Source organism: Leishmania panamensis (assembly GCF_000755165.1).
Source record: "Leishmania panamensis strain MHOM/PA/94/PSC-1 chromosome 31 sequence".
Lineage (NCBI taxonomy): Eukaryota > Euglenozoa > Kinetoplastea > Trypanosomatida > Trypanosomatidae > Leishmania > Leishmania panamensis.
In genome coordinates this window covers 1,247,910-1,270,697 of record NC_025878.1, presented here as the reverse complement: position 1 = coordinate 1,270,697, position 22,788 = coordinate 1,247,910, and the positions used below count along the sequence as shown (strand labels likewise).

At 58.9% G+C, this 22,788-nt stretch overlaps 5 protein-coding genes across 5 annotated transcripts, besides 1 other annotated feature; all 5 read left to right on the top strand.

The window, feature by feature from the left end:
* Positions 1–620: 620 nt before the first annotated feature.
* LPMP_312850 (hypothetical protein) lies at positions 621–3,587 on the top strand (the record flags this gene model as incomplete). Its single annotated transcript, XM_010703367.1, has 1 exon — positions 621–3,587. The coding sequence occupies one exon, from the start codon at positions 621–623 to the stop codon at positions 3,585–3,587; it is 2,967 nt and encodes a 988-aa protein (XP_010701669.1).
* Positions 3,588–4,414: 827 nt separating this feature from the next.
* Positions 4,415–10,921, top strand: LPMP_312840 (acetyl-CoA carboxylase, putative; the record flags this gene model as incomplete). The annotated part of the gene is made up of 1 exon (XM_010703366.1): positions 4,415–10,921. The coding sequence occupies one exon, from the start codon at positions 4,415–4,417 to the stop codon at positions 10,919–10,921; it is 6,507 nt and encodes a 2,168-aa protein (XP_010701668.1).
* Positions 10,922–12,378: 1,457 nt separating this feature from the next.
* Positions 12,379–13,704, top strand: LPMP_312830 (serine/threonine protein kinase, putative; the record flags this gene model as incomplete). The annotated part of the gene is made up of 1 exon (XM_010703365.1): positions 12,379–13,704. The coding sequence occupies one exon, from the start codon at positions 12,379–12,381 to the stop codon at positions 13,702–13,704; it is 1,326 nt and encodes a 441-aa protein (XP_010701667.1).
* A 2,888-nt stretch (positions 13,705–16,592) lies between these two features.
* LPMP_312820 (mutt/nudix family protein-like protein) lies at positions 16,593–17,570 on the top strand (the record flags this gene model as incomplete). Its single annotated transcript, XM_010703364.1, has 1 exon — positions 16,593–17,570. One exon carries the CDS (start codon positions 16,593–16,595, stop codon positions 17,568–17,570), a length of 978 nt encoding a protein of 325 aa, XP_010701666.1.
* Positions 17,571–18,353: 783 nt separating this feature from the next.
* On the top strand, positions 18,354–19,598 carry LPMP_312810 (squalene synthase, putative; the record flags this gene model as incomplete). The annotated part of the gene is made up of 1 exon (XM_010703363.1): positions 18,354–19,598. One exon carries the CDS (start codon positions 18,354–18,356, stop codon positions 19,596–19,598), a length of 1,245 nt encoding a protein of 414 aa, XP_010701665.1.
* A 1,717-nt stretch (positions 19,599–21,315) lies between these two features.
* Positions 21,316–21,665: a repeat region.
* The last annotated feature ends 1,123 nt before the right edge of the window (positions 21,666–22,788 follow it).

Here is a 22,788-nt window from a genome sequence, read left to right as displayed (position 1 = left end):
TTCCGTGGCTCTCTCGGTGCGCCTACAGCGTTGCTGCGCGTTTTCGCTCTTCATTTTAGCTTTGCGTTGTCTTTGGTGTCATGTAACGGTGTGCATGATCGGAGCGGCGAAATCGATCTTTCTGCTTGCTGCCCCTCCCCCTTCCTGAGTGTCGCTCAGTGGGTGTCTCTCTGTGCGAGAACAGTGGGCGTGATCTCGTGGGCCTGTCCTGGAGTTTTCTGTTTCTCTCTCTCTTTCCTCTATTGGCGACGTGCACTAGCCACCGCTGCCGTGTCGCAGGCTCCGCCTCACTCGGTCTGTATCATCGACCCCCTCCTCCCCTTCCTCACGCTGATTAGGGCAAGAGGTGAGTCGTCGTCTGCCTGCATCTCTGACATCGAACTCGGATACAAGCATAGAAGCGCCTTAGTGACGGATAGAGCAGCGGAGCGAGGGGGGAGGAGCGACAGGCGAGGTGTATACCCGCTCTTTTTCCTACCCAACCACCACCCGCCATTCCCATAGAAGACACCGCCGGCGAGGCTGCACCGACCCAATTACGCGCGTAGCGGCGCTCTCTCGCGCCATATCAACATAGCCGGTCTACTGCCTCTCTCCGCACCAGAAGGTGTACTGCCGCCATGGAGAGCGCAGACCCGATCACGAAGGCAAAACTGTTCGCCTCGCATGAAGCCGGTGAGTGGATACCGATCGGGCTTGGTGTTGTTTCTATCGTGAAAGAGCCGCTTCCGACAAGCTCCGTGGACGGTTCCATCGACGGTGGCTGCGACCCGGGGGTTTCCATAAGAGGAGGCGGAAAGCGAGGGAAGGCGACGGACGAAGAGGCAAGCACAAAGCTCGCGGCGCGGCTGCAGATGTTCTCCACTGACAACCCAAACGACCTCCTCCTCTCCAGCTGCGTCAGTCTGGACGATATCTACACCATCCAGGACGAGACCATTCTTGTATGGTATGACGAGTCGGTCAGCAACGACCTCGCGTGCAGCTTCGATAACAAGGAGGGCTGTGACCTCATCTATCGCCAGATCAAGTCGTATCAGCAGTCGGAGAGGCTGCGGCGCGTGCAGGATGAACGCGTGCCAGCGCTTGCGGACAGGTTTCTCGTGCACCCACACAACCTTGCCGGCATCCTGGACGCGGCACAGTCGCAGAACAAGCGCTTTGGCCTCTACGTCCGCGAGGACCCGCAATACTTCACGAAGCTGGCTCAACTCTTTCACATCAGTAGAGAGAAGGAGGAGACCACCTCTATGGAGCTCATTGCTCATATTGTCCTGGCGCTCTTTCAGTCCCCGTACAACACAGAGGGAAAGATCGTCGCTCAGCTCGTAGAGAACGAGCGCATCGACGACTGCATCGACATTGTGCAGTACGGCCTTGGCCGCCGTGACAAAGAGAGCGGCTTTGTGAGCTTCGAGGAGCGGCGCGCCACCTTTCACGACCCGTGTCACCTGCCAGAGTCGATGCTGCCTCGCATCCACGTCTTGTACTCATGTGGGTACTTGAGGGACTTAATACCCCTAAGCCTCGAGCCAGCCGATGCGGCCTCCTACTCCCTCCTCAGCACCTTTACGCTGCGCTTCACCATGACTCTAATGACCGACATTGTCGCGTCGCCGACTATCCTCCCAAATGCCTTCCGTGCGGCTGTGGATGCTGTGCGCCTCGATTCTCCCGCCGTGGACCCCGCCTCTATCCATCCCGGCAAGGTGGCGCACCTGTTTGAGTTGGCGGCCTTCATCGGAGACGTCGCCAAGACAGTCAAGAACGCGATGATCGGCATTGACACGCGGACGGAGATCTTCTCCTCGCTCGTGCGCGTCGGGGTCCTGCCGTTTCTGACGACGGTGTTGGAATGTGCACTGCGGTACTACGAAGGCGCATTGACGTATCCCCCAGCGCAGCAGTGGGCGGTGAAGCCCCCCCGCGCGGTGCAGCTCGTGTGCGACACCCTCTACAGCTGTGCCGCGCACTTTCCAGAGTGCATCGAGGATCTAGTGGCCGAGGCAAATGCCGTTCCAGGCCGGTGCCTGTTACAGCTGCTGCTGCGCACCATCACGGTGGTCCGCTCGAGTGCGGAGGCGCAGTCCGTCGTTGATGTCGTGCAGTGCTGCGGCGTTGGCGTTCCCCTGACGCTCGCTATGTTCGGCGACAATGTGCAGCTGGAGGCGCGCCGGCACGAGGTGATGCGCTTCTGGATCGAAGGCAACGTGGTGGACCGCCCGCCGCTCTTCTACCTCGCTGTGCACCTCGCACAGCTGCTGGAACAAGCAGCAGGAGTGACGGTGGCAACGTTACCACTGAGGGGTGGCACCAACGGTGTCAGACTCCCGTTCACGGCCGGTGCCCTTCAGCTGTCGTTGGTGCAAGAGCGGCAAGTTGTGTACGGCCTGCGCGTTATCGCGGTCATCATCTCCAAGGCTGACTCGTCGCGGTGCAACAGCCTGCTCGAGCTGCTCACGTTGTCGAAGCTGATGCCGGCACTGGCCACAACGCTTGTGTCACCGCAACGGCGGATGGCAAACTTGCAATCCTCTGTTACCTCTTTTCTGGCCACCGTGCTAAACCGTCGCGATGCGCGGCTCGTGACTCTCGCCACCGGTGATCTCACACCGAGTCTGCTGCACACGGCGCTCTTGCTATATCTACAGTGCGGCCACCGCGACAATCTGCTTAGCTCATCACTGGCGCACCTGATCGCCGCTGTCTGCGAGGGAGTTCACCGTGAGAAGCTTCAAGGCACCTTTTCCATGAACAGCGGTGGTTCCTTTGGGCCGAGCCCGTTTGTCACCATACTCCGTAGCGACGACTCCATCAGCAAGACAGAGCAGACGTTCCCGGCATCAGTGCCGCCGGCGCGGCCGTTCGAGGCGGTCGCCTCCGGTATACTCTCGCAGTTCGGTGAGCATCTGGCGAAAAAAGTGCCAGTGTTGTACGAACGGCTGCAGAAGGCACTGGAGGAAACCCCAGAGCAGGCGCAGCTGGCCGAAGCGGAGAGCTCTAGCCTCACCAGCTCGGTGGAGCGCTCCGGCATATCGGGCTTTGCCGACTTCGACGCCGCCGCCATTGACTTTGGCCTCGAGTCACCGCTTGGCACGCCAATTGTGGACGGCGGCTCTGAGGCACGTCTGCGAGGCCTGATTCACACCACTTCCACGACCAGCGACGAAGACAACGAGGCCGAAGACGATCCGCTTGCGTCCCTCAGCAGTATTGACGACGACTCCGACAACGAGGAGAGGGAAGCATCAGTGCCCCCGCCGGCACAGACGTTGGCATACTTGCCAAGCGCAGCCGACTTCTCGCCTGGGGCGACAGCCGCATCAAGTGCGGCTGAACAGCGCAGCGGCGACACGACCTGTGTCCCATCCTCTGCTGTTCCGACTTCTCTCGCATCGTTTGCGGTGACCACCTTGGACTGTGCTGATCCGCCTAGTGGTCGGAACTCGCTGCTGGAGGACGAAGAGAGCCGTCTGCCGCGGCGAGCGAGCCTCAAGCGCGGCCGCTCAGACTGCGACAAGCTGAACGACAACGAGGAAGAGGAGTCTGAGGCAAGGCGGGTTCATGTGGAGGAGTCTGCAGCGTGAGATGAAGTCAGGATCTGCTGGCCTGCGTCTGCGTCTCTTCGTGACCACACAGCAGCATCGTGTTTCTGCGCTGCAGTGAGAGGCGCCTCTGTCTGTTGACTTCGTGAGATTATGTGCGGATAAGAGAGGGACGCGGAGTCATTCTCGCGCATAGGTGTGCGCTGTTGTTGCTGTTGTTGAGTGCTAGTGCGTTGTTGCCCAGAGGCAGAAGTAGTGAACACTGGTGCGCGAGAAGACAAACACTTCAGGCAGACTCCACTGCAGAAGCCTCCGATCTCTTACGAGTTCCCCTCTTCGCCTTTGCCAACGTGTCCGCATGTCTCTCTCTAAGGATACGGTCGACGGGATAATTCACACATATGCGTGGAAGAGGGACCTCTTCTCCTCCACCCCACCCCCCTCGCCCTCTTTCCACCTTTGGGGCCGTGGTGCGGGGAGGAGGGGGCAAGGGGACAGTGCACGTCTCGATACCCGAAGCGTATTCACATCAGCCCAAGTCCTCTAAATTTCTCCTCCTCTTCTCTCTTTTCGCCTCGTGTCCTCGGTGGATCTCCCGCCCTCCCTCTCTCGTGCCCACACCGTAACGCGCTGCAGTGGAACAAAGCGAACGTCAGCCGTCGCGTTTATTTTCCCCGTCGCCCCCCTTTCCTCCTTTTCCTGTGCGGTCCTTCAAAAGCCACGCCTGTGCACTCCCCCCGCCCCCGCCCCAAGCGCCTTGCCCTACTCGTGCGCCGGCTACAAGCACACGGCTGCATTACGGAGAACAAGCGCTGTATCGTGCCACGAGCGCAGATATCCCCAAAGTGTCGCTGTCAACACGTACAACAATGAAGGTGGAGCAGGGAAGGGACTCCCCCGTGGGCTTCCAGTTCGAGTCCATGCAGCAGCTGTGCAGCTCACTTGGGGGGACGATGCCAATCAAGCGCCTTCTCGTTGCCAACAACGGACTCGCTGCTGTGAAGGGGATGGACTCGATTCGCTCGTGGATGTACGACCACATGGGCGACTCTGAGGCGGTGCAGTTCGTGGTGATGGCCACCCCAGAGGACCTGAAGGGGAATGCCGAGTTCATCTCGCTCGCAGACAAGCACATCCTTGTTCCTGGCGGCATGAACAGCAACAACTACGCAAGCGTGGACGTGATTATGCAGACGGCGCTGCAGAACATGTGCGACGCCATCTATCCCGGCTGGGGCCACGCCTCCGAGAACCCGGCTCTGCCGCGCGAGTGCCTCAAGTCGAAGCGCGTTACCTTTCTCGGTCCGTCCGAGGACGCCATGTTTGCGTTGGGAGACAAGATCGCTTCAACCATTGTGGCGCAGTCGAACGGTGTACCGACGGTGCCGTGGAGCGGTGACAGCCTCCGCATCGCTCCAAACACCTTCGGTGTGGATCCCGTCACGTACGACAGGGCGTACGTGACGTCGCCGGAGGAATGCGAGGAGGTGTGCCAGCGCATCGGCTTCCCTGTAATGATCAAAGCGTCGGAGGGTGGTGGCGGCAAGGGCATCCGCTGCTGCACGTGTGAGAAGGACGTCAAAAATTTGTTCTTTGCCGTCTCGGAGGAAGTGAAGGGCTGCCACATCTTTGTGATGCGCATGCTGGGGAACGTGCGCCACCTGGAGGTGCAGCTGCTGGCCGACTGTCACGGCAACTGCATCGCCGTGGGCACGCGTGACTGCAGTGTGCAGCGGCGCCATCAAAAGGTCATCGAGGAAGGCCCCGCCTTCGGGGTCGATCCGGCCGTCATCATGGCGATGGAGAGCGCGGCGATTCAGCTCGCTCGTGCGGTGAGGTACTGCGGTGCTGGCACGGTGGAATACATGTACGACAAGGAGACGCACAAGTTTTACTTTCTGGAGCTGAACCCGCGCATCCAGGTCGAGCACCCCGTGTCGGAGATGATCTCCGGCGTGAATCTGCCTGCCGCCCTGTTTTGCGTCGGCATGGGCATTCCGCTCGACCGCATTCCGGAGGTGCGCGTGTTCTACGGTGAGGAGGCGTACGGCGTCACCCCCATCGACTTCACGGCCCGCCACAGCCTTCCGCCAAAGTGTCACACGATTGCCGTGCGCGTGACCGCCGAGGATACGGATGAAGGCTTCCGGCCGACCTCCGGAAAGGTGGATGAGATCGCCTTCAAGAACAGCAGAGAGTGCTGGGGCTACTTCTCCGTCGGCTCCAGCGGCGAGATTCACCAGTTTTCCGACTCGCAGTTCGGGCACATCTTCTCCTCCGGCGAGACCCGCGAGGAGGCGCGCCGCGGGATGGTGCTGGCGCTCCGCCACCTTGTCGTCCGCGGCGAAATTCGCACGTCGACACCGTACGTCATGGAGCTGCTGGAGACGCCGGCCTTCCGCGACTGCGATGTGAGCACGGCTTGGCTGGATAAGTTGATCGCAAAGAAGGCTGCTGAAGCGCCGGCGCACCCCCGCAGTATCCACTCCGCGCTGATCGCCGCCAGCATCTACCGAAACATGCGTTCCATGCAGGAACACAAGAACAAGTACATCAGCTTCCTCGCCGCCGGCCACGTGCCCTCCGTCGAGTACCTTTCCAACCTCCACACCGAGTCCTACGTGAGCTGCTCGGAGAAGTACACACTGAGCGCCGGAATGGTGAGCCTCAACGAGTACGCCATCTCGTTGAACGATAGCACCGTCATTGTGCCCTACCGCATCCTCAAGTCCGGTGCCCTGCAGCTGACCATCGGCGACAAGACACTCGTCGCCTACGTTGCGGAAGAGCCGAGCAGTCTGCGCATCACCATCGGGGGCAAAGTGACGAACTTCTCCGGCGACGTTGACCCGACGAAGATTATGGCCACCGTCCCCGGCCGCCTGGTGCGCTACGTCATTGCGAATGACGGCCACGTCAATGAGGGCGACACGTTTGCCGAGGTGGAGGTAATGAAGATGATTCTACCGCTGCGGGCCAGAACGACTGGTACGTTGCACCACCACGCCGTGCCAGGTAGCACCATCGCTATGGGCTCGCTGCTGGGCAAGATCACCCCCGAGGACCCGAGCAAGGTTGCGCGGCCAAGAGAGATCAAAGACCCCTGGCCGAAGGAGCTCCTTCTGGCCCGTCAGTACGAGCGGCCAGACGGCGTCACACGCGCGCGCCGCGCCGCAGAGTCGCTGTGGGTGCTCGTCAACGGCTTCCACTTCAAGGGGGTGTCTATCGAGGAGCGGGTGCACAAAGCGTTTGCCGGCCTCGCCTCGCTGGGCCTCTCATCCGTCACGCTCAAGGCGATTCACCTGCCTTTCATCCCAGCGTCGATGTGTGAAGAAACGAAGGAGCACCCGCTGACACCGAGCGATAAGTACCGCGTCATTATCGACACCATCGTGGACCGGTATGTGACTGTGGAGCAGGCCTTTGACGGACACAGCCGGCAGGAGGCGATTGAGGGGCTGCGCAGCACCCTCAACGACAACGAGGCTGTCTTCGAGGTGGACTTTGCGCACAACCAGGAATGCCACCACTACGTGATGCGCAGCTTGCTGAAGTACCTTGAGAGCAACATGCTGCTTCTCAAGTCGCTGAAGGGGACGCTGTCGAAGCTGGTCACCCTCAAGTCCTTCGCGTATGGGTCATTATTACTACAGGCGCGCTATCTCCTCCGTATGTGCGCCCTGCCGTCCTTCACAGAGCGCAAGGCGCAGTTCGCGGAGGCGCTGGAGAGTGGCAGTCTGCTCAACCTCATCGCCAGTAGCTTCGGCTACGACCTCCTCTGCTCCATAATGTTTGACAGGCAGATGGAGCACCTCGTGCAGATATGCCTCGAACTGTTCATTCGCCGTGAGTACTTTGGCGAGAGCGAAATCAAGGACTTGGATATTTTCAAGGAGGGCTCTAACTGGTATGCCAGCTACAGCTTTAACCCCATCGAGGACGCGGATGCACTGTGCATGGGCGACGAGCAGGCAGTGGAATCGCCGAGAGCCAGCGGTGGGCGGGGCATCTGCGCCATGTTGCCCGATGAGAAGTTGTTTCAGTCGACGCTGGCCTCGTCGTTTTGCGATGTGCTGTTGAACTACAGCGATGACATCGTCATTGCAACCGTTTTCTTCTCCGTGTCGCGGGAGTCGACGCAGCCAGACGTGGCGTGTATGTGCCACCTTTTGCTGGAGGAGAACGCGATCGCCTTACAGAGATTCAAAAAACTCGAGACGATCTACTTTGTGGCGCACGGGATGCCGGACGGGCCGCACTTCTTCACGTTCCGGGCGGAGACGAGCTTTCAGGAGGACACGCTACTGCGTAACGTGCTGCCGCAGTCGGCGCGTCGGCTGGAGCTCGACCGGCTGTCCAACTACGAGGTGAGCATGCACCCGACGCCCTACAAGGATGTACACGTCTTCATGGCGATTCCTAAGAAGGTTGGAGCATCCGCGCTGGAGAACCGCATGTTCGCGCGCGTGGCGCTAGCGCCGCACGACATGGGCATGTCTCCCTGGACAGAGGCGACCGATGTGGATGTGGGCCATATGCTGGCAAAGTGCCTAGCAGCGCTGCAGGTAGCCCGTGACGACTCGACAGTGAAGTTTCCGGATAGCAATCATGTGTTCGTGAAGCTGATTGAGCTGACCTTCGACGTCCGCTCGCTTAAGTCCCTACTGGCGGCAGTGGCCAGCTCCTACCAGGGGAAGCTGATGGAGCTGGGCGTGCGGGATGTCGAGTTAAGTTTCCATGTGAAGGTGCCATCGGGTCTCATTCCGATGCGTGTCATCGCCAACAGCCCGTCTGGCTACGGCGTGTCGATGCACGTCTACTATGAGTCACTGGTGAACGGCCAGGTACAACTGCACCGCGCCGAGGCGTCTGAGGATGTCGACTACTCATCTATGAGCTGCCACTCCGAGCTCCTGGTGGTGGTGAACCCCAGAAGCCCCACATCGGCTTTGTTTCGCGAGTCCTCGCAGCTAATGCGCGCCGTGTCGAAGCTGGAAGACCTGCGCGAGATGCTGCCTTCTGAGAAGGAGCTCCAGAGTGCTGTCAGCATGTTGTCAGAGCCAGAGGAGGCGTGCGACCGCGTCGTCACTCTCGGGCCGTACCCGCAATTGAGCACGCGTGAGGTGAAGCGCCTCCAGGCACGCCGCGCGGATACGACGTACGTGCATGACTGGCCCGCCGTGCTGAATCTGATCGTACGCAGGGATTGGATGAAGCTGCGCCGCGCGCGTGATCTGCCGTGCACCTCTATCCCGAAGGACCCATTGCGCGCGACGGAGCTCTTCCTCAGCGAGGACGGTGAGTCGCTGTCGACGAACAATTCATGCGCGTTGCCATGCGGCATGGTGGTGTGGATGATCGAGTACGCACCGCCGCACTACTTCAAAATGAAGTCGGAGGTGGCACAGACGCGCCGTATCGTGGTCGTCGCTAATGATATCACCTTTCAGTCGGGGTCCTTTGCTGTTCCGGAGGACCGCGTCTTCAAGGCCGCCTCGGTGCTCGCCCGTGCCCAGGGCGTGCCGTTTGTGTACATCAGCGCCAACAGCGGCGCACGCCTCGGCATCAGCACCGAGGTGAAGAAGAGGTTTCTCGTCGAGTTCACGGACAAGAACGACATCGCCTACCTGTACCTCACCACGAGCGACTACGAGGAGCTGAGGGCAAAGGGGATTCGGATAGAAGTAGAGCCGCTTGAGGTGAACGGTGAGACCCGGCACATACTCAAGGGCGTGGTGGGCGGTCCGACGGAGTACCTCGGGGTGGAAAACCTGAGCGGGTCAGGCCTTGCGGCGGGTGAGATGTCAAAGAACTACAACGAGGTCCCAACCATCAGCCTTGTCTCGGGCCGAAGCGTTGGCATCGGTGCCTACCTCAACCGGCTTGGCCGCCGCATCATCCAGACGAACGACTCGCCTCTAATCCTCACCGGCGCCAGTGCCCTCAACCGACTGCTCGGCAAGGACGTGTACATGGGAAACAGCCAGCTCGGCGGCAAGCAAATTATGGTCCCGAACGGCGTGACGCACTGGTGCACACGCCACGACTACAGCTCCGCCCGCGTGTTGCTGCAGTGGCTGGACTACGTGCCAGCAACTCTGCACCCTCTGCGCTGCACCCCGCGCCGCTTGCTCTGGAACGCTACCGACCCGATCGATCGCGACGTGACTTTCTCCCCGACGCCGAACGCACAGTACGACCCGCGCTTCCTCGTGACGGGACAGCTCGGTCAGACGGGCCTGTTCGACCGCGGCTCGTGGATGGAGACGCTGGAAGGGTGGGCACGCACGGTAGTGGTGGGTCGTGCCACGCTTGGCGGCATTCCGTGCGGTGTTATCCTTGTTGAGACGCGCCTGACGAAGAAGTTTTCCCCGGCCGATCCGGCTGATCCGACTTCGACGTCTTCCTTTATCACTCAGGCAGGGCAGGTGTGGTTTCCAGACTCGGCGCGCAAGACAGCCGACGCTCTCGACGACTTCCACCACGAGCGGTTGCCGTGCTTCATCCTGGCGAACTGGCGCGGCTTCTCCGGTGGGATGCGCGACATGTTTGATGAGGTGCTAAAGTTTGGCGCCGCCATCGTTGACAACCTTCGCGTTTACACCGCGCCGGTTTTCATCTACATCCCGCCAGGGGGCGAGCTGCGCGGTGGAGCCTGGGTGGTTGTGGACCCCACCGTCAACCACAATGGCGTTGTCGAGATGTACTGCGACCCCTCCTCGCGCGGTGGCATCCTCGAGCCGTCCGGCGTGGTGGAGATCAAATTCCGCGACAACGACGTGCTGGCGCTGATTCGGCGAAGTAGGCCGGATCTCGCGACGATGGAGCCGAAAGTGGCCTGTAAAATCGAAAAAGGCCTGCTGCAGCAGTACCGCGACGTCGCGGTGCGGTTCGCCGATCTGCATGACACAAGCGTGCGGATGAAGGCGACCGGAGTGATGCGCGACACCGTGCCGTGGAAGGATAGTCGTCGCCACTTCTACCACAAGCTGCAGCGCAAGCTGAAGGAGCTGGAGGTGGCGAATGACATGCTCGAACGCGACATCGTCGACTCCCTCGCGGAGGGCGTGCGAAAGGTCGAGAATCGCTACACGGAGGAGCACCCGAACGGGCCAGCATGGGGAACGGCCGATCAGCAGCAACTGAAGTGGCTCCAGGGGCTCGATGGCACGTGGGTCGGGGAGAGCAACGGCCACACAACTCTAAGCAGCAGGGGCTGGGTGAAGGAGGTGGAGCGCTTGCTCACTCAGCACGGCGGTGAGGCGAGCTCGATGGAAAGTGCGTTGGCGGAGCTTTTTGAGAACCCGGTCATTGCTAAGGCCGCGAAGGAGGTCTTGAACTCCACCTCAGTCTTTCCGTCTAGCACAAGTGCATAGGCGTGACCTCAATTACTTGGTTTGGACGTAACTGATGGAGTCGGCGAGGGTGGCCTCCGAGGCGCAGCGCCATTGTCATTTTCATTTCCTCGATGCGTATTTCTTCTTTCTAGTCTCTTCGTGTTGCTGATTAAAGTACAATATGTGCGAGGAGTTCATGGCAGTGGCACCGCAGCAAATGAGCAAGACTGTTTTCCACGTTGACGACGCTGTGGGTGGTCGCCACTGTCGAAGAGACCACTGCCTCTCTCTCTCTCTTTGTTAGCTCTGCGTTTGTGTCTACAGCAGTGTGTCGGTAATTTCATAGGACGGTGCTGTTGCTTCGAAAAGTTCAACTCCCTCGTTGCTCAAGAGCCTCCTCGCCTTAAGCCCTGCTCGTGTTGTACCACCACCTCTCTTTTCCTTTCATTGCTACTGCCCATGCAGCATGACTGCTGGGGTGTATCAAGTCCGCCTTCCTCACCCCTTCCACATCCGTTTAACACACCCCACACTGCACGAGCAAGTCCAAACAGTCTCCCCCCCCCCGTTGCTCCCAGCTGAGACTCGTCCTCTCTCTTGCTGCTTGAATCGGATCCAGCGATCGCGCCCTCGCTACTCTTCCGCGTTATCGTTGCGTCTGTGTGTGTGTGTGTCTGCCTGTGGGAGGGAGGGGAGGAGGGGTTAATCACTTTCGGCGACTCGTAGTTATTTTTCCTCCCGTGTCATCTTATTCAGTTTCACGTCGCCTACAGCGACGCCCTGTGGGCGCCTTTATGTTATGCTTTTCTCTGTTTTTCTGAGTGTGTCGTCGGTGCCCATGTCACGCTGCCGTTGGGTTCTTCTCAGGGGGTTTGGATCGTTTGTTTCGGCTTGGCTATGGGTAGGCGTTGCAAGAGACGATAAATAATTTGTGTCCCACCTCCTCCTCCTCCTCTTGAAATCAGTGAACCCTCGTCGCCACCGGTATTCGCAGACACGTACACACACGCCCTTGCGCACGCCGCACTGTCGAGCTACTCATCTCTTACACTGCGGTCTGGATATCCTGTGTTGGGTCCCGAGGAGGGAGGGGAAACAGTGGGAGATGTCCGTAATGATACGCTCAGCAGAAGCGAACACTAAGCGAACCAACAGAGAGAGAGGTTGTGACCCACGCGCACACAGGTTGAAGCACATGCGAGAGGCTCCGCCCATGTATCCTCTCGTGTGGGTAGTGGTGAATCAGAGAGAAGTGGCAGTAAGCTGACACTTACGCGTGTGGTACTTAGAGTGCGCTATGATCGGATGCCACGAGGGGAAAGTTAGGAGGTCATCTGTGCCTCTGTGCAGCATGTGCGCATCACCAAAGATGAGTTATGCACAGTCCCCTCTCCCCACTCTCTTTCTCACGCGTTCTTCTTCCCCACCCACCCACCCCCACACCCACACAGAGACGCACAGACACCCCCACCCCACCCACTCACACACACACTGCAATGGAGGATCCAGACCAGCGAAAGCCGAACGGCGGCAATAACGGTCTGCCAGTGCCACCCAGCACAACAGAGACCGGTAAGGACCCTCTGCAGGGCATCCTCGGTCGGATGCCGGACTGCCAATATGTCAAGAAGCGTTTGCTGGGACAGGGCAGCTTTGGTAGCGCGTGGCGTGTCGAGGAGAGCGCGACCGGCAGCGTCTTCGCCGCAAAGGTGATGGACCTGAATAGCATGAGCGAGAAGGATCGTGGCTTTGTGACCAACGAGGTGAAGTGTCTCTCGCGCTCCCGCAACCCGCACATCGTGCGCTGCGAGAACGCGATCGAGCGAGAGGGACACTTGCTGATTGTGATGGAGTACGCCGACGGTGGAGATCTGTACAAGCAGATTAAGGCTCGCGTGCGCGAGATGAAGTTCTTCCGGGAGCACGAGGTGGTGTTCATCTTTCTACAGCTGTGCCTTGCCCTGGACCACATCCACTCGAACAAGATGATGCACCGCGACCTGAAAACCGCCAACATTCTCCTCACTACCACCGGCCTCGTCAAACTGGGCGACTTTGGTTTTTCACGCCAGTACGAGGACTCCCTTTCCAATGCCGTCGGCTCGACGTTCTGTGGCACGCCGTATTACCTCAGCCCGGAGTTGTGGCACCGCCAGCCGTACAGCAAAAAAAGTGAGATGTGGGCCCTCGGCGTCGTGCTCTACGAAGTCATGGCACTCCGCCGCCCCTTCACCGGCAAGAACATGGATGAGCTCATCACGAACATTTGCCACGGCCGGCGTGCTGACCTGCCGCCATCGTACACGGCGAGTCTTCGCGATGTGTGTAACCGGCTCCTGTCCGTCGACGCCAATATGCGGCCAACAATCCAGGAACTCTTCCACGAGCCCTTTATCCGCTCCAACCTCGAGACTCTCAAGCGCAGCGTTGAGAAGCACAACCGCATCCCCGCCGACGTTCGGGACGCCATTGCACGCTGCATTACACAGTCACTGAGCACGGAGGAGCCCCCTGCGCAGTTGGAGGAGCCGTCGCCATTCATTGGCACCGTAAGTCGCCACACGGCGCTGCGCGGCTGGCAGAAATGTCTCTTGAGCTTCGACAAGAAGCAGATTTCGATCCGTGACCCAAGCGGGGTGGATCCGGAAGAAGTGGTGCCGGTTGCTACCCTCACCTCCGTCTGCCCTATCGATGTGATGATGGCTGGCGAAGAGTTCGTCTTTGCTATGAAGAACCAGGCCGGCAAGGCCTTTTGGTTCATGGCGCCAAACCAGAAGGCATACGAGCAGTGGCTGAGTACGTTGCAGGAAGCTGCCCCGTAACGACCCCTGACACTGGTGGGCGGCACCGCCCTGAACCTGTCTGTTGTCATGCGTTTGTGTCTGCAATCGGCCACTCACTCGTACAGAGCTGATAGCGATGTCGTCACTCAGACGCCTCTGCACGGACTCCCATGGAATCAACCCATCATCATACTTCCCTGGCTCACTCCGTCCCCACTTCTCGAGCGCTTTTATCTTCTTCCTCCTTTCCCTCTACGCTTAAGTAGCCCTCACGGATCGAGTGGGGATGTAGGAATGGTGTCTTCGGCTTTCCTCATCATGTGGTTGAGAGCTCCGCATGTTTGTGCCTTTGATTTGCTTCTCCCCCCACCCCCTCTCTCCCATTTTTCAATATCCCCACGTCTGTCTTTCTGTTGACTTCCCACCGGTGTACACGCGCCCTCCCTTTTTCGATTTCTCGATGATCTCGCACCAGCGAGGGCCGGCAATACACACCTACGCGCACAGCCCTTCGCCACTCCCTCCCTCTCTCTCTGTGTGTCAGTCTGTCCTGACCTTTCCCCTTCTCTTATCCCCCACTCACACTTTCGCGCCTTCGTTCTCCCTTTTCTCTCTCTCCGCAGTCGCTCTCCGTGTGATTCGTGTGTGTGTCTGTCTGTGTGTGTGTGTGTGTGTGTGTGGGTGCCACTTTACACCCCCGTGTGTGTCCTCTCTGCTCTGCTCTCTGTTGAAGGCCTCTTTTTATTCCTTCGCTCATCCGGGTCAGGGGGGCACGCGCGGATGCGCAGCGAGAACGGCGCTCTCGTGTGAAACAACATGACAGTGAGTGAGAGAAAGAAAAGCGAAGCACCGGCTAGGCAGTCAAGGCAGTTGATCGGGCGCGGTGGGGCGCACCACTAGTGAGAGCACCGGCGCCCGATGCACCTGTGCATGTATGCCAGTTTGGTACGTGCCGCTTGGGTTGTGTCGTACCTTTTAGGAGTCGCCTGTCCATCTCTCGGTGTGCCCGTCTTTTGTTCAGCTTGAGTTTGTGCGTGTGCAAGCGCCGGGCTGAGTGCGGGAGGGGGGGATGGGGATGGGGAGGTGTAGGGATGGAGTCGTTTGTCTCCATCTTGTGTGTGCGTGCGTGTGTATCTGTGGGTTTTAAGGTGTCTCTGTGCGATCATTCGCTCCCTTTTCTCTTTCTTTCATCGTGTCTGTGTTATCTGCGAGTGACGTCGTACGTCGCGTTGCTTCTCTACACTCGGGACAGCCCCAAGTGCTGAGAGCCTCTCTCACACACACGTAGAGAGAGAGGGAGGGCGACGCGCACACACACAGGGAAACAAAGAATTGATGTATCGCTATTTCTGCCTGTGCTTCCTTGTGCATCTGTACACTGTGCCGCTCCCTTTCCGCGTCGCGCTCTCGAGCTGTTCGTATTCATTTCGGTAGCCACACATTTGCTGCCTCTCATTTTCGCTCCCCGCCGCTATTTCCGTGCCTCGCCGTTGGCACTGTGCGGCGCAGTCTGTTGGTCGTTCTTTCGTGTTTCCTGCGTTTATTGTGCCCTGTTAATGCTCGCCACACGTGCTGGCCATTCCCCTTCTTCGTGTCTCTCACTGTGTATCCTCTTCCCCCACCCCTCCCCTCTCACCCTCTCCCTCCCTCCCCCCTCTCTCTCTCTCTCACCGCGTTGCTTTTCTTTGCTTTTCTTTTCTTGGAACGCCCGTGTGTGTGCGTCGATGGACGCCCTCTGTCTTTTGTCTTCTCGCTTTGCGCTTGTTTTATCATCATCATTGGAAACGCCGTGAGCGCGTCTGAGGGCGTATGCGCGTCTCTCTCTCTCTCTGTGTATGTGTGTGGGTGTGTGGGGGTGTGGGGGTGTGTAGCGATGTTTCGTTGCTTCGCGTGTTCCGCTGTCGGTGACTGCGGATATGTTTGTCTTTGCCTGTCTCTTCTCTCTTCTTTACTCTCGCTCATGTGCCCTCCCCGCCTCCCTCTCTCACTTACTGGTGTGTGTACGTGTGTGTGTGGGGGGGGGGGGAGGGGAGGGGTCGGCGTGCGTCTGTCCGAAGCGCCACGCCGTCAGGTGAATCGATGTGAGGTAATCGGTAAATGACAGGCAGAAGCCGAAAATACCGGAGGGAGAAGGAGAGCAACCCCACCGCTGCTGTTTCCCCACGATGTGGCGACGGCAGTGACGGGGCTCGAGCTCCTACGAAGACTTGTTTTGTGGGCCAATCATGTAGGATTTGCCTTCAACTTAGCTCGCTGGCTGTTGAATGACGTGGCACAAATTCCCTTTCAGAGCCTCACGACTGTCCTCGAGCCTCTTTCCGTAGCAGGAGAGGCAATGGAAGCTGGTGGTAGCGACTTGGCTGGTGCAGTTCACCTATAAGGAGAGCCCTGCTGCGTGTGACACGGTAGTGGCGCAGCTGAAGCCGCGACATCGCTATTTCGCTTCCTCTTTTGCACTTCAAACACCTCACCTCGACTCTCCGCGCGTAATGGCGACCAACTCTCCATCCCCAAACCTCCTCCTTTTCCCACTTTCCTTCTCTCTACGTTCGTGGGCGCACACACACGCACGCGCGTGCCGCACACTTCCTCCTTCGATGTGGTAAGCCACTGATTGCGACTCCGCAATCGTCGCTAACCCCTCAACACCACCACCTGTAGGCATTCGCGCTCTTCCCAGCTGTACACGAGGGTGAAGGACTCATGGTGGTGTACCACCTGTGGTAGCACAGCAGTAGCACTACGTCCCCCCCCCCCCAAACTGAAGTGCTCGTCATCTCACCAGCTCTGCCTCGTCTTACCTTTGTGTTCTCTTCCTTCTCTGAGGCCTTTGCGTGCGTCTCTCAGCCATCCTCCCACCCTCCTCACTCTCGCCGCCCTCCTCGTCGCTCTTCATCCGCAATCTTTTTCTGCTACTCAAGGCTGACATGAGCCGGCTGCTCGAGTTCACCTTTTCCGGCGGTCAGCTGCGTCGCCTGGAGCAGGAGCGCATGGGCCCCGGATTCCAGGTCCAGCGCCTGCAGCCCTCGTACAAGCCACGCGTAGTCATCGTAAGCAAGGAGAATGTGGCCTATGTGCCACGCACCCAGCGTCAGCCGAATGTGGGGTGGTGGCACCACTCGCTCTGTGATGGGCTCCTCACAGTGAAGGACCTCAAGGAACTCATCTATGTTGGCGAGGATCAACGAACTGGCGAGAACATCTTTTCCTCCATGGCCGACAACCTCGCCGGGCCCCGACTGTCGCAGCTGGCCTGGGCGCCCTCAAAGGACGGGTGCGTCTTCGAGATGTCTCGGTCGGACCAGGCGGCTTACGGCCTCGCCATATCGCTCGTCCGCTGGCACGCCTCCAACCGATTTTGTGCCAACTGCGGTACCAAAACGGACACGACGCACGACGTCGGCTTCAGCCGGTTGTGCCCCGAGTGTAGGCAGCAGCGCTTCCCCCAAATTATGCCCGCGGTGCTCGTGGCGGTCATGGACGGCAAGGGAAACGTCATCCTGTCGCAGCGGCGCAAGAAGAGCCAACTCCTGACGCTCCTCTCCGGATTTCTTCTGCACGGCGAGTCAGCCGAGGAGACGGTGCGGCGTGAGGTGGAGGAGGAGACCGGCGCCAAGGTGAGCGAGGTGCGCTACATCGGCTCCCAGCCGTGGCCGCATCCGTACCTGATCATGATGTGCTACTACGCGGTGGCGGACGCGTCACCGACTCTCGTAGTGGAGGTGGCAGAGCTGGAAAGTGTGAGTTGGGTGAGCAAGCAGGACGTCCGTTGTGCACTTGAGGGGCGGCACTCGGACATCAAGTTGCACGGGCCAGGCACTACGCCGTATGCAATGTTGAAGCCGTGGGTCGACGGTGAAGTGGATGACTACGGACGAGTCATCAAGCCGCAGAGCAGACTCTGATTTTGCCTTGTCCCGTGTATCCGCCTGTGCTGGACCGTGACCCATCGCACATCTCCTTTCGTCTCCTCAGTCCACCTAGTTTTCTTGCTTATTTGCGATATCCATTGCCACAGGGAAGGACAAGGCGGCTTTGTAGGCATAGCCTGACGGGCTGCACGCCCTTACCCGGTGTGCATGTGTGTCTGCAACGAGAGAGGGTGGGGAGGAATTCAAAGCCTAGTCTTCCCCTTTCCCAACTAACAGTACTCTCGCAGCGGGGTGGGGGTGGAGCAGAAGTTCTTCCCCATTTTATTCGAGTAGATGCGTGCCTGCTAGACTCGGCGTCTTAGTGACTGGTGTAACAACTGCTTGCGAGCGTTCCTGTGGCTCCCAGTAGAGCCCTCTTCGTATAGTTTTGCGACAACGCCAACACACTTTCCCTCTCTCGTCGTTGCCCTGTTACCCTCTTCTTTTCCTCGCGCCTTCGGTCTATACTTTCCACGCATTCGGGCGTCTATACACGCTGCCACCCATCACTCACCCACCCTCCGCCTGAACAGCAAACTGCGCATCATTCTTCAGTCCTTTCCACTCCTTCTCCTTTCATACGTAAGTCATATCCGTAAAACAGAGGTCTTTGTAGGTGTGCACGGATACACGTAGCCGCAACCCTACTCTCCCCTCCCCCCTCTCTCTCTCCTCACTTCGTCCTCCTACGCTCTGTGCCTCTTTCCTCTTCCCTCGCCGCTTTCTCACACCACTCAACAGTGAAACCCCGACACAACCGCACGCCAACAAGCACCCATGGGGCTCCTTTCGGATTCGTTGGCGATGATGCGTGTGAAGTGGCAGATGCGCTCTGTGAAGCTTCAGGTGCCGCCGGAGGAGGCGGACTTGCGCTTCTGCTATGAAGTCATGGACGATGTCTCCCGCTCCTTCGCGGCCGTTGTGGCACAGCTGGCGGACCAGCAGCTCCGCGACGCCATTTGCATCTTTTACCTTGTTCTGCGTGCCCTCGACACCTTGGAGGACGACATGAGTGTCCCGGTAAACGTGAAGCTGAAGGAGATGCCAAAGTTTCACACGCGTATGAGTGACACGAATTGGTCCATGACCGGCGTTGGCGAGGGACGCGAGCGTGAACTGCTGGAGAAGTACCCGTGCGTCGCGCGAGAGTTCAAGAAGCTGAGGAAGGAGTATCGGGACGTCATTGCCAACATATGTGAGCGCGTTGCGAACGGCATGTGTGAGTTCCTGCAGCGCCCCGTGGTGACACTGGACGATTACAACCTATACTGCCACTATGTCGCCGGCCTCGTCGGCCATGGCCTCACTCACCTCTTCGCCCGCTGCGGCTTTGAGGACTCGCACCTGGACGAGGACCTCACCAATTCCAACCACATGGGCCTCTTCCTGCAGAAGACAAATATCATCCGCGACTACTACGAGGACATCTGCGATGAGCCGCCGCGCATGTTCTGGCCGAAGGACATATGGAACCTTTACGCGACGGAGCTGAAGGATCTAAAGAGGGAGTCGAACAGTGCGGCGGCGGTGCAGTGCCTGAATGCCATGGTGGCCGACGCCCTCGTGCACGTCCCGTACGTCGTGGACTATCTTTCCACTCTGCAGGACCCGTCTGTGTTTCGCTTCTGCGCCATCCCCCAGGTGATGGCCATTGCCACGTTGAAGGAGGTGTACAACAACCCCGACACATTCCACGTTAAGGTCAAGGTGTCGCGGCCGGAGTCCTGCCGTATCATGCTCAAGACCACGACCCTCTACAGCTCTCTCAGCCTGTTTCGCGACTACTGCGTCGAGCTGCAGGAAGCGCTAGACAGGGATGACCCCAGCTCCACGTCTATCGCCAACTCGCTTGCAGCAGCGATTGAGCGGATTGACATGGAGCTGAAGAAGTGCCAGGATGTCTCCTACACACGCAGCCTCCTTGCCCGCTACCCAGGCCTTGGAGGTCAGTTCGTGCTCACTGTCATGGACACCGTCTCCGGTTTCTTTGGCGGCCGCAGGGAGATCGTTGGCCACGCGTGAGGGGTGAGTGAACACAAAGGACGATGCGGAGGGAGGGGGGCGCAGGCACACGCGGATGTGCGCTGATAGCCCTCTTCCCTGCACGCTCTCTCCATACGCGGTGTGACTGGCCTTTTTTTCTTTTCCATAATTGCCGCATCTGCACGACCACCTGGAAGCCTAAGTCGATGGCGGTGAACCTCTGTGTGTGCCCGTGTGCGTGACTGTGGTTGCCAGTTCCCTGCCCATGCCTCGCCTCTCTTCATTCATGGGCAGTCCGACAACGATGTTTCCACACACACGCAGACGCACTACCGGAGACTGCACAGCTCATACACGTATGAACGTTAACCCAGCGCGGATATGCGTAATAGAATATGTTCTCCTCTCGTGCCCCCCACTCCCCTCTCTGTCTCATGCTATGCACAGCGTTGCTGTTGGGGTGCCTCGCGGCGCATCGTTTTCGTCGTTTTTCATTATCTTTTCCCACCTTTTTGCCTCATGTTTTCCCTTGTCAGCGTTGCTGCCCCCGATGCCTTTCACGGTCTCTCTCTCTCCCTCCTGAATTCGGCATCCGCGAATCTCATCCCACTCTGCAGGCGGACATAGGCACGTAAGAGATGCACAAGAGAGAAAAATGCTCGCTTGCGTCAGTCGTTTCTTCCTGTTCTTTCTCTGCTTTCACCTCTCGCCATGGCGGTGACCACAACATGTATATTGCTCTCTCCGTCCGTCAGTGTAGCACGAAATGTCGAGAGCCCCTGTCAGCGTCTGAGGAGGGGGTGCTCCCCTCGAGGCTTATTCGCCAAGCGCGCTGCTTTTCTCTCTTCACCGATCACCTGCGCTTGCGCCTGTCCTCCCTTCTCTCTCGCCGGCAGAGTTACCAAAGCACCGCAAGGGAGAGGGACGTTGGATGAACCTCTTCGATGTTTTCCTTAGCTCTTCTTGTCCCACGCGTCGACGGCCAACAGTCGGGGATGGCTGCCGCACGCGTGAAAGCGCTGAGTGGTGCATCTCGTTGACTCTCCCGGTTTTGAATAGCGGTGGTGTGTGTGTGTAGTCGGTGATTTTATCACCGTCATCGCTGTCCTCCCTGGCGTGCCTGCGCTCTGTCTTGTCTCTCGCCCCTCCTTTATGATGATGTTCTGCATGGAGATCAGCCTTCCAAAAACCATCACCAGCTGGTGGGTGTCTGCGCGCGATTGCCCCTGCTGCTTTCGCTCCTTCTGGTGTGCGTTGTGCATGCACGTGTATGTCTGTCTCTCTGTGTGCCATCCGTGTGTGTGTGTGTGTGTGTGTGTGTGCGTGTGTGTGCAGGGCGAGGGGGAGGAGAGGGGAGGGGAGGGCGATGTCGATGAGTGGGGAGCGCCTCAAGCCTCCCTCTCCTCTTCATTGTTATTTGCATTGCGATATTCATTCGCTCTTGACCTCCAAAATGAAGCGGCGTGACATCCGCCAGCACGCACACTCACTGAGGGATAAATTCTGTTGCACGTCTGCCACATCTTCACGCCGTGTAGTCCTCTTCCGCGCTGCCCTACCACCTCTACCCCCCCCTCGCCCTCCATTCAGGACTTTTCGTTATTTCCCGCGCTGCGTATGGTCGTCTGTGTTTTCCTTCCTTCACTTTCTCTTCTTGTTTTTATCCACTTTGCTTTCGGAGTGATGGGAGACACCTCAGCGTGTGGCATGCGGGCATCGCAGGACCACATACCGGGTCCGTGTGCGGAGCCCACGCCGGTCCCCCCCCCCTTACATCAACCAATGCACCGGGCCACCTCTGGCAGCGACACGGTCAAGTGCCCACGGAACTCGAGCGCATCCCACCCGGCCCTCATTCCCTACAGGCGTTGGGAGCCTGGGCCACGCTGGGGGGGGAGGTGTACTCGGTGGCGACCGGCATAGTGGGACTGGCTGCGAGGCGACATGCAGGGCATGGGGTGGCGGCTGTGCTCAGATAGCTGACCCGGCGCACTGCTGTAGAGCGTGTCTAGCACTGCGGTGCACCGCGCGGATGGGGCCCGTGTCAGGTCGGGGACGAGGTGTAGTTGGGCTTGTGTGTTGCACGGCAGAGAAGGGGCACGTGAGGGGAGTACGTTTCCTCTCCCCCTCCGTTGTGTCCTTGTGGATGTCAGCTCTTGCGTCCCTCCCCCCTCTCCGATTTCCCCCCTTTCCCGCTGGGTGACTCCCTCCTCCTTTTGTTTGTGTGGACGTAAAGGCGTACGTGTGTGAATGTGTATGGACGACGGCTGCTCTTTTCTGTTCTATTCTCGCTCAGCTGCTGTGTGTTGCCTGTACATGCCTCTCTTCTTGCACTTCTTCTCTTTCCCCCTCTCTCTCGTTCCTCTATGTTTGCTCAGATGTGGCTGCACACGCAGGCCTGCCCAGGCGCACGTGCAGGGCTACAGCGCAGACTTCGGTGGGGTGAGAGGGTGGCACGCGCTTGGGCGTGGGTGGGTCTCGGTTTGGTCGCCTGAGTGTTTAGTTGATGTGTTTGAGAGTTGCCGGCGCATGTTGATGTCCACCGTGGGGTAGCCGCCGACTGTGTTGGGGATGACAAATACGTCGGCAGTAGTGGCTGCGGTGAAGGAGCGAATCGCAGTGGGTACACATCTCGACCCCCTGTTGCCCGCCCTTCCTCCCTTCCCCCCGCTGGACTCCGTCTCTCTTTGTCTTCGCGTGGTTGCTTCTATCTCTCTCTCTCGATCGCTCGCTCGTTCGTTCGCTCTCTTCTTCCTCTCCCACCCTCCTCTTAGCTTTCTCTCTCGATTCCCATCCCTCTTTGCTGCCACACTCTTGTGCTCCCTCACGTAGCGTGGCTTTCTCACTCGTCGCATCTCCCCTCTTCTTCCTCACCGCCTCTTGAGTTGTTTGGACATCTTTTGGCTTTTTGTTTCGTCTTTGCGCAGAGTTTAAAAGACACACGCGCGATTGCAGTTGAATGTGCGCTCCTCATGGTCTTGTCCTCCAAAAAAAAAAAATATGTGTGCGCATCAAGCGCGCCACCCTTGACTAACGGAGCATCAGAAAACCCTCCGCCGCCGGTATTGTCGCTTGGGTGGGCGAGAGAAGGGCGGCAGAGTACCTTCGCAGTGATCCCCCCTCTCTCTCTCTCTCTCTGTGTGTGTGTGTGTATGTGGGTGGGGGGGGTGGGGGGTGGGGGGTGGGGGGTGACGGTAAACAAGAGGAGGGCTGTCGGATCGTTGGTTTT